The 10,614-nt window shown below is 44.9% G+C and overlaps 1 protein-coding gene and 1 long non-coding RNA gene across 4 annotated transcripts in view; one reads left to right on the forward strand and one right to left on the reverse strand.

The window, feature by feature from the left end:
• LOC115134599 (Kruppel-like factor 8) overlaps positions 1 to 5,233 on the reverse strand; it is a 119,392-nt gene extending 114,159 nt beyond the window's left edge. For all 3 annotated transcript variants that reach the window (XM_029668756.2, XM_029668757.2, XM_029668755.2), the window contains exon 1: positions 5,143 to 5,233. In XM_029668756.2, the coding sequence (XP_029524616.1) occupies positions 5,143 to 5,169 (27 nt within the window). In that variant the 5' untranslated portion in view covers positions 5,170 to 5,233. The remainder of the gene's footprint in view (positions 1 to 5,142) is intronic.
• Positions 5,234 to 5,494: 261 nt separating this feature from the next.
• Positions 5,495 to 10,403, forward strand: LOC135573430 (uncharacterized). The gene is made up of 2 exons (XR_010464751.1): positions 5,495 to 5,679; positions 6,365 to 10,403. It is a non-coding gene; the product is annotated as an uncharacterized LOC135573430 (long non-coding RNA).
• The last annotated feature ends 211 nt before the right edge of the window (positions 10,404 to 10,614 follow it).

The following is a 10,614-nucleotide window of genomic DNA, read 5'->3' on the forward strand; positions in this document are numbered from 1 at the left end:
GCATTCAATTTTCTGAGTAGAGTGCTGTAAAGGACACATTTTTTATAGAGGTATACTAAGACAAAATAAACATGACAGTGTGTAAATGATATAAATGAACACATATATTAAAAAGTTGGAAGTAAAAGCTGGAATTAAGAAATTAACTATGCAAATGAGCAAAAGCTGTGTGCATTAAGGAAATAAAGTGAGTAAAAAAAAAGTGGAATAATATTGCGTTGTGCCCTCTGAACACCCTCAATTAGTGGGGGCATGGACTCTACAAGGTGTCCAAAACATTCCACAGGGATGCTGGCCCATTTTGGCTTCAATGCTTCCCACAGTTGTGTCAAGTTGGCTGGATGTCTTTTGGGTGGTGGACCATTCTTCATACACACAGAAAACTGTTGATCATGAAAAACCCATCAGCGTTGCAGTTATTGACACACTCAAACCTGTGTGCCTGGCCCCTACTACCATACCCTGTTCAAAAGCACTTCAATCTGTTGTCTTGCCCATTCACCCTGTCTTGCCCATTCACCCTACGTCTCAATTGTCTCAAGGCTTAAAAATCATTCTTTAACCCGTCTTCTCCCCTTCATCTACACTGATTGAAGTGGATTTAATAGGTGACATCAATAAGGGATCATAGCTTTCACCTGGTCAGTCTGTCATGGAAATAGCAGGTGTTCCTAATGTTTTGTACACTCAGATGCCTGTCTCTAAAAAGCACCTGTTCAGTGAATTAAGCAAATACATACTCAGGCTATTAATTGAAGTTTGACAGTTTATTAATTTAACAATATGTTGGTTATTGCCTTGGATTGAATAAGAACATATCATGATGTAAATAAAATGTCCTTTATTTGGAGACAATTTGCACCACTTCTATAGAATCACCCATATTTTGTATTTTATTTAACTAGGCATGTCAGTTAAGAACAAATTCTTATTTTACAATGACAGCCTACCCCAGCCAAACCCTCCCCTAACCCAGACGACACTGGGCAAATAGTCTGCCGCCCTATGGGACTCCCGATCATGGCCGGTTGTGGTACAGCCAGGTATCGAACCAGGGTCTGTAGTGATGCCTCTAGCACTGAGATGCAGTGCCTTAGACTGCTGTGCCACTAGGGAACCAAAATAAGGCATAGGCTGCCATTTGGGACCCAGAAGACACTCATGGCGCATTTCCATACATGATTTACCCCAGTGTTTTACGCAGAAGGCTCAGACTCATCTGTTTCCATCTAAACGGGCCGGCACCTGTATCTCACTGGGCCATGGCTCCGTCTCACTGGGCCATGGCTCCGTCTCACTGGCCCATGGCTCCGTCTCACTGGGCCATGGCTCCGTCTCACTGGGCCATGGCTCCGTCTCACTGGGCCATGGCTCCGTCTCACTGGGCCATGAACCCATCTCACTGGGCAATGAATCCGTCTCACTGGGCAATGAATCCATCTCACTGGGCCATGGCTCCGGCAGACCTGCTCTCACTTGGGGCCACAGCCAGGCCACTGGTACTTTTCAGATGGCATTTCCATAACAATGGCCAACTGTGACCTTTAACACCTTCTCACAAAGCAACTCTGTTGATTATTGATTCTGCTCTTCACAAGTCCTCATTGTCAGCCCTTGCTTTGGGAACACAAATTCCCTGGTATAACATAAGGGTGTATACACTAGTGGAACACTGGTGTTACAATCGAAAAGCTGCAATCAGAGAGAACTGGACTATGCATTCCCAGATGGTTACAGGCTAGGCTAGGAGCTAGCTGATCCTTGTTAGCTCAGGCGAGAGTGTTGGGGAGTTATATTCCAGGCAGAGCTCTCTTTAGGTTTTCACTCCTACACTTCTTTCCATGTTGGGCAGGGGGGCTAGTTTAGGGAGGGGAAGAAATAATAGGGAGAAAGGTGGACAGAGAGAGGAGACAGATTCTAGGCGTGCCTGTGGTCTCCGCAGCCTCTGCATGCATGCTTCTACCCACAGCCCCAGCCCTATACTCCTGTCCCAACCCCGTCCCTATCCTCCTGTCCCAACCACGGCCCTATCCTCCTGTCCCAACCACGGCCCTATCCTCCTGTCCCAACCACGGCCCTATCCTCCTGTCCCAACCACGGCCCTATCCTCCTGTCCCAACCCCGGCCCTATCCTCCTGTCCCAACCCCGGCCCTATCCTCCTGTCTCAACCCAGGCCCTATCCTCCTGTCTCAACCCAGGCCCTGTCCTCCTGTCCCAACCCCGGCCCTGTCCTCCTGTCCCAACCCCGGCCCTGTTCTCCTGTCCCAACCCCGGCCCTGTCCTCCTGTCCCAACCCCGGCCCTGTCCTCCTGTCCCAAGCCCGGCCCTGTCCTCCTGTCCCAAGCCCGGCCCTGTCCTCCTGTCCCAAGCCCGCCCTATCCTCCTATCCTCCTGTCCCAAGCCCGGCCCTATCATCTTGTCCCAACCCCGTCCCTATCCCCCAACCCTATCCCAGACCTAAAACCTATCCCCCAGCCTCCCCTTGCCCTATCCCTCAACTGTAGCCCTAACCCCTTCCAGGTCCCAAACCTAGCCCTATATCCCAGCCCCACCCATACCCTCAAGCCCAACCCCTCTAGCCCATCCCAGCCCTAGACTAAATTCACATTATAAATGGTGTCCTGGTCCTAAAAATAGTATCTGAGGCAGGACAGGCTCCATGCACCGACCGTCTCACTCACCGGAAAAAGACATGGTGACCCCCCTACCACCGCCCCTGTCCTCTAAAACGAATACCCATGTGACATCATCCACCCCAACCCTTCCTACCCTCCCCTCCCCTCCTTCCAAACTAGCTTATACCTCTGTTAAACTGTCCACCCCAACCGCACCCTCCTGTCCTGCCCTTCCTTCTAAACTAATACCCTTGTGACACCATCCACCCTGTTTTCTGACTCAGCTCATACCCCCATGACTGGCTGCCCCACAGTCAGCCAATGTCCCCTGTCCACCATGTCAGGGTCACCTCACCTCGCTTTACCCCCTGTTGTGACACCCTCACCAATGAATCCCCTCTTCCTCTTATATCATGCTCCATGTGACAGTACAACCCCGTTATAGCACAGGGTCACTCCTGTCTAGATCTCAGAACGGCAATGGGGCCACCAGTCCTAACCTGGGTGCCTGTCTGTTTCTGCCTTAATTAACTTGTCAGTTTTATTTGGTAAGGTGACAATTTGGCATGGTTACCTAGGTTACCTAGAAGCCAGTACCTTGGCACCACCAGTCACTGTCTGTCCCTTATGTCAATCTGACAGTCATCTCCCTTGGGTGGGTTACTATGTGGCCAGACACACACACACACAGGAGATGGCTGCCTTCACCTCCCATCTCGCATTTAACCAGTTTGAGCAAGGTTTGTCCTCCACTGTTAATCATTGCCTACCATCTGGCACACCCTGGGCTGATCCACACACTCAAACAGAAACAAACACTCATACACACAGAGACAAGGCTGGCCTCTAAATGACAGGGCCTCTCCCTGTGCTCACCATTAGGCCTGCTGAGGCTGCTGCTGCCCTGCACAGGAATGTATTATAGGCCCTGTTTATAGATTACACCTTCAGAGCTGGCCTAATCCATGCCATGCACACACACACACAGGGCCGCATACCCGCAGACGCACACACAGGAAAGGGAGTGAGCTCTGTATCTCGTGTAGCACTGACGAGTGACGACATCCGATTCATGTCTCATTGCAGCACGACTGTCATTCATCATAATGAGACAACTACACTGACTACAGAAATTGATTTATGTCATGCTCATAGAAAAACAATGGCTGAGACCAAAAGTAACGTGGAGGTATCGCAGAGATCATGTATAATTTGTCAGCATGATGATAGATCGGTAAGAGATCTATTCAATGAATCATGAGAATCCTCACTGCTGTATGAGGCTAATGATCTTGTGAATGATGAAGCTTGAAGGATGTTTTCCTTTCCGGTCCCTGGTTGAGCCTGAATTATTCTCTTGCCCTCTGACCCTTTGCTACTGTACCGAAAGTTCTGGGCAGAAGACGCAGCATGCTGGGTACATGTACAGTATAGCGCTAGGCAGTACACCTGGCTCATTCCCAGGGTTGGGATTTGATCGAGCGCTACTGTCCCTTTAAGGAACTAAGATGGTGTCCTACAAGCTGCAGTGCATTTCCTTCCTGCCTAGCTCACACAGTGCATTTAAAAAAAACCTGTACCACAAAGTTCGCACAGAGCGAGAGGATGAGAGCAGGCAATGCATAGCAAACCCATTCCAGTGTCTGCATGCGCGCTAATTGTCAACGTTTACAGAGGAGTGTACAGTTATTTGGAGAGAGAGAGATGCAACAGCACAGTCTGCTGTCGATTGTCGGAGCTATCGAACCAATCAAGCTCTCAGTAGCCTGCGACAGTCCCCTATCTAGCTGGAGAGCTAACTAATATGCTAGCTATTATTATAAGTACCGTTGCCTAACGTTAGTTTGCTAGCCAGCTAACAATGTAATGCTGCGTTGATAAAGAAGTGGGAACGTGGTAATTATCAGTTGGGAAGTCGTAAATATCCGTCTTTTTTATACCTTTACTTAACTAGGCAAGTCAGTTAAGAACAACTTCTTATTTACAATGCCAGCCTAGGAACAGTGGGTTAACTGCCTTGTTCAGGGGCAGAACGACAGATTTGTACCTTGTCAGCTCGGGGATTTGAACGAGCAACCTTTTGTTACTAGTCCACAGCTCTAACCACTAGGCTACCTGCCGCCCCCAGTTGAACACAATCACGTGCTTTGAAGTCGTTGAGAAATGCCGATTGGCCAAGAGCTGAGTCAACCATAAACTATTAGTACAGCTATCATGCCTGTAAACAAATTGTGTTCAAAAGGTAATTTCCTTGGTGGTAACATCAGAGGTCAGTATGTGGGAGAGCTCGGGGCTCAAGGATGATAGATGAGTTTCCCACTAGTCATTTTCCCAGTTATGTGGTAAATACCACCTTCCCACTTGGGTATGAACGCACCATAACAGTACAGCTGCCTTCCACCTTGTCAGACACTCTTCAATTTGGTTTCAATTGGCACATGATGTAACTGACAATGTCAACGCATTTCAATATCGGCCGATCACAGTTTGCTGGACAGGGCAAAGTCAATAATGGTCAAGACTTACTTTCTTGCTTCGAGTCTCGGTGTGCATCTCGGTGGCTAGGGTGGAGTAGAGGGAGGGGGGGTCGGTAGGGTGAATTTAAATAATAGTAATCTTGTTGGCAGTTTTCCACCTTTCGAATCAAAGTGCTATTTGGGAGAAAGGTGTACTGTTTGCCTCTTCGGATATTATTTTAGATCATATCCACGGCGTCGACTGATCCTCTTCCCTCCCCCAGTAGCGCCTCTCTCTCTCGGTGTGTTGTTGCCGCGTACAGTATGAAGGGTGATCGATGCCACCGAGAAGGAGGAGCTAGCGATGAGGGGTGATCAATGCCACCGAGAAGGAGGAGCTAGCGATGACGGGTGATCAATGCCACGGAGAAGGAGGAGCTAGCGATGAGGGGTGATCGATGCCACCGAGAAGGAGGATCTAACGATGAGGGGTGATCGATGCCACGGAGAAGGAGGATCTAGCGGTGAGGGGTGATCGATGCCACTGAGAAGGAGGATCGAGCGATGAGGGGTGATCGATGCCACTGAGAAGGAGGATCTAGAGATGGTTGGTGACACTTATAAATGATGAACATTTTATCCAGCTAGCTGGTTTACATGATTGTGCATAATGATACTGTACTTTACAACTAAAGTAGCTACAGTTAGTTAGTAGTAAGCTAACTCTATATGTCAATGTTTGAATTTGATATGGTTTGCAATGCAAAGTATTTGCCGTGGATTGCAGTGATTCGAAGCTACAAAACATTTTCCTGACTATTCATTAGTGCTGAGCGATGAGTGCTTTTTGAGGTCAGTTCGGTTTGATAATTTTTTGTTGTGATAATTTGTTTTACAATGACTGTAAAGCTTTTTAATGGGAATTCCAAAGCCCAAACTATTCAACATTCAATTGCCAAAACATTTAACATATTCAAATGTCTCTGTCTGGTCCACATTGTGTAGAAAACAATAGAAAAATAGGAAATTATTATGAAATAATAAAATATTTCAATTGTGTATGCACAGTGAGCTTCAAAGGTATTGGGACAGTGAACATTGTGTTGTTGTTTTGGCTCTGTACTCCAGCACTTTAGATTTGAAATGATACAATGACTATGAGGTTAAAGTGCAGACTGTCAGCTTTAATTTGAGGGTATGCGGAAATAGTCTATGTGCCGTAGCTAGGGTCAATCTGTTATATCTGTTGTAATTATCCTGTCTTATTTGGTGTCCTGTCCCTCCCCTTCCAGGGGACCTGAGTCCTTGGACAATGCCTCAGGACAACCTGGCCTGATGACTCCTGGCTGTCCCCAGTCCACCTGGTTGTGCTGCTCCTCCAGTTTCAACTTTTCTGCCTGCTGCTATGGAACCCTGACCTATTCACCGGACCTATCTGTCCCAGACCTGCTGTTTTCAACTCTCTAGAGACAGCAGGAGCGGTAGAGATACTCTCAATGATCGGCTATGAAAAGCCAACTGACATTTACTCCTAAGGTACTGACCTGTTGCACCCTCTACAACCACTGTGATTATTATTTGACCCTTCTGGTCATTTATGAATGTTTGAACATCTTGAAGAACAATCTGGCCTTAAATAGCCATATACTCTTATAATCTCCACCCGACACAGCCAGAAGAGGACTGGCCACCCCTCAGAGCCTGGTTCCTCTCTAGGTTTCTTCCTAGGTTCTGGCCTTTCTATGTAGTTTTTCCTAGCCACCGTGCTTCTACACCTGCATTGCTTGCTGTTTGGGGTTTTAGGCTGGGTTTCTGTACAGCACTTTGTGACATCAGCTGATGTAAGAAGGGCTATATAAATAGATTTGATTTAATGCAGCTGTTGTCCACACCAGATACTGACTGTTACACCAGATACTGACTCACACTTAGACAGGCTGACCGCAACAGTGAATCAACCCACCCAGGTGACGCACCCCCCCCCCCCAGGGACGGCATGAGAGAGCCCCAGTAAGCCAGTGACTCAGCCCCCGTAACAGGGTAGAGGCAGAGAATCTCCTGTCTCCTGGTAGCGCCACCATGCTCTGGACACTACGCTGACAGACACAGCAAACCCTCTTGCCACAGCTCGCATTGATGTGCCGTCCTGGATGAGCTGCACTACCTGAGCCACTTGTGTGGGTTGTAGACTCCGTCTCATGCTACCACTAGAGTAGTGGTGAAATCACCGCCAGCACTCAAAAGTGAACAAAACATCAGCCAGGAAGCATAGGAACTGAGAAGTAGTCTGGTCACCACCTGCAGAAGCACTCCTTTATTGGGGGTGTCTTGCTAAATGCCTATAATTTCCACCTGTTGTCTATTCCATTTGCACAACAGCATGTGAAATGTATTGTCAATCAGTGTTGCTTCCTAAGTGGACAGTTTGATTTCACAGAAGTGGGATTGACTTGGAGTTACATTGTGTTGTTTAAGTGTTCCCTTTATTTTTTTGAGTAGTGTATATATATGTATGTGTCATGTTCCAGAGTGGCACATCTCAGTGCAAGAGGCTTCACTACAGTCCCTGGTTCGAATTCAGGCTGTGTCACATCTGACCGTGATTGGGAGTGCCATAGGGCGGCGTACAATCGGACTAGCGTCATCCAGGTTTGACTGGGGTAGGCCTTCATTGTAAATAAGAATTTGTTCTTACCTGACTTGCCTAGTTAAATAAAGGTTCAATTGAACCTTTTGGGGATAGGGGCAGCATTTTCACTTTTGGATTAATAGCGTGCCCAGAGTGAACTGCCTTCTACTCTGTCCCAGATGCTAATATATGCATATTGTTATTAGTATTGGATAGAAAACACTCTGAAGTTTCTAAAACTGTTTGAATGATGTCTGTGAGTATAACAGAACTCATATGGCAAAATCCAACCAGGAAGTGGGAAATCTGAGGTTTGTAGTTTTTCAACTCAGCCCCCATTGAAGATACAGGGTGATATTAGTTATGTTTCACTTCCCAAAACTTCCACTAGATGTCAACAGTATTTAGAACCTGTTTTGAGGATTCTACTCTAAAGGAGGGGTTCATAAAGGCTCTTTGAGTGAGTGGTCTGGCAGAGTGCCACAGCCTCGGTCTGGCGCGCTCACGTGAAAGGTAATTACGTTCCACTTCATTTGTACAGACAAAGGAATTGTCCGGTTGGAACATTAATTAAGTTTTATGTTAAAAAACATCCTAAAGATTGATTCCATACTTAGGTTGGCATGTTTCTATGGGCTGTAATGGAACTTTTTGAACTTTTCGTCCGACGTTCGGCCCGTCCTGAACGCGCTTTGGATTTGTTTTCCAAACGCCCTAACAAAAGAAGATATTTGGACATAACTGATGGACATTTTCGAACAAATCAAACATTTATGGTGGAACTGGGAATCCTGGGAGTGCAATCTGATGAAGATCATCAAAGGTAAGTGAATTTTTAAAATGCTATTTCTGAGTAATGTTGACTACCCGATATGGCGGGTATCTTTTTGGCTGCTTTGTTGTCTAAAGGCTGTTCTAAGATTATTGCATGGTTTGCATTCTCTGTAAAAAAAAATTGAAATCTGACACAGCGGTTGCATTAAGGAGAAGTTTATCTAAAGTTCCATGTATAATAGTCATATCTTTATCAATGTTTATTATGAGTATTTCTGTAAATTGATGTGGCTCTCTGCATATGAACTTTATCAAACAAAACATACATGTATTGTGTAACATGAAGTCCTATGAGTGTCATCTGATGAAGATCATCAAAGGTTAGTTATTAATTTTATTTCTATGTCTGATTTTTGTGACTCCTCTCTTTGGCTGGGAAAAATGGCTGTTCCGCTAGCGGAGCGGGGTTCCTAGACAGGTTAAAACTTCTTCGGGCTAGGGGGCAGTATTCGGAAGTTTGGATGAATGGGGTGCCCAAAGTAAACTAGCTGTTACTCAGGCCCAGAAGCTAGGATATAGATATAATTGGTAGTATTGGATAGAAAACACTCTAAATGTTCCAAAACTGTTAAAATAATGTCTGTGAGTATAACAAAACTGATATGGCAGGCGAGAACCCGAGGACAATCCATCCAGAATTTTTTTTTTCCAGCTTACCCTTGATTACTATGGCTGTCAATTGAAATATAAAAGGAATACCTCCCAGATTGCAGTTCCTAGGGCTTCCACTAGCTGTCAACCGTCTTTAGAAAGAGTTTCAGGCTGTTTTTTTTTAATTAGCTAGAAGATGTAGTTTTGGTGTTTGTTGTGCGTTCCGGTGAGTGAGCGTACTTCGTTATTTATCTCCGGTAATGGTCTCCGGTATTCTCCGTCTGAGATTTTATCGTTTAATGACATATTAGGGTACCTGAGAATTGATTAGGAATGTTGTTTGATATGTTTGGAAGTTTATTGGTAACTTACGGGATTCATTTGTATGCATTTTGAACGAGGGAAACCGGCGTATTACTGAGTCACGCGCGCCAATGAAATTGACTTTTTCTGGGATTATAAAGAAGGACTTTATCGAACAAAATTACCATTTGTTATGTAGCTGGGACCCTTTGCAACCAGATGAAGATCTTCAAAGGTAAATTATTTGTTTTATCGCTATTTCTGACGCCTCTGCTTGGTTGGAAAATGTATGTAATGCTTTTGTGTGTGGCCGCTGTCCTCAGATAATCGCATGGTGTGCTTTCACCGTAAAGCCTTTTTGAAATCTGACAAAGGGCCTGGATTAACAAGAAGTTAAGCTTTAAAATGATGTATGACACTTGAATGTTTAATATGACGATTTCTGTCATTTGAATTTCGCGCTCTGCAATTTCACCGGACATTGTCATGGTGAGACGCTAGCGTCCCAATGATCCGTAAGAAGTTTTAAGCATTGAATACATTGCAAGTTGAGGGATTTTCACAACAGTAGCCGGGCTATAACAAGTCTATTGTCCTGCTAATAGGAAACATTTTCATGACGGGCTACATTCTTTATTGTAACCACAATGTCATACATAATTTGCATCTACCTTTCCAATTACTTTTAGAGTTTGGGATTTACAAATGTGTGCTTTTAATTATTAGTTACATTGTTTTAGTTTGAATGTGCAGACTTCTTTTCTTTAAATGATTGTTTTATGTAGGATGCTACATTTTTGATCAGTTGCAATTGTAAGTAGGCCTAATAAAAAAATATTGCTTCTATTAGGATGTCAAGCCTCATAGCTGGCTGAGTTATTTTTATAAAGGTCTAGGTTCCGAAGAAATAGTCTCCAATTAAACCCTCGTTGTTTGTAAAGTCAAATTAAAATGAAGATTATTGTTGAAATGAATTGCTCGACTGGTGTAGGTTTTCTCCAGTTGACACCACTTGTTCTTTTAACCTGTTTAAACAAAGTGAATATTATTATTAATTCATTTAGAATTATTTAAAATCCCCTTAGGATCTGTGAGAATATCTGAGAATATCTAACGGAAAATGCCCCTTAGATATTAATTTAATGTCCGCCAATCCCCGAAATGTAATTATTGACAGATAGTCAC

This window comes from Oncorhynchus nerka, linkage group LG9a, assembly GCF_034236695.1.
Source record: "Oncorhynchus nerka isolate Pitt River linkage group LG9a, Oner_Uvic_2.0, whole genome shotgun sequence".
Classification (NCBI taxonomy): domain Eukaryota; kingdom Metazoa; phylum Chordata; class Actinopteri; order Salmoniformes; family Salmonidae; genus Oncorhynchus; species Oncorhynchus nerka.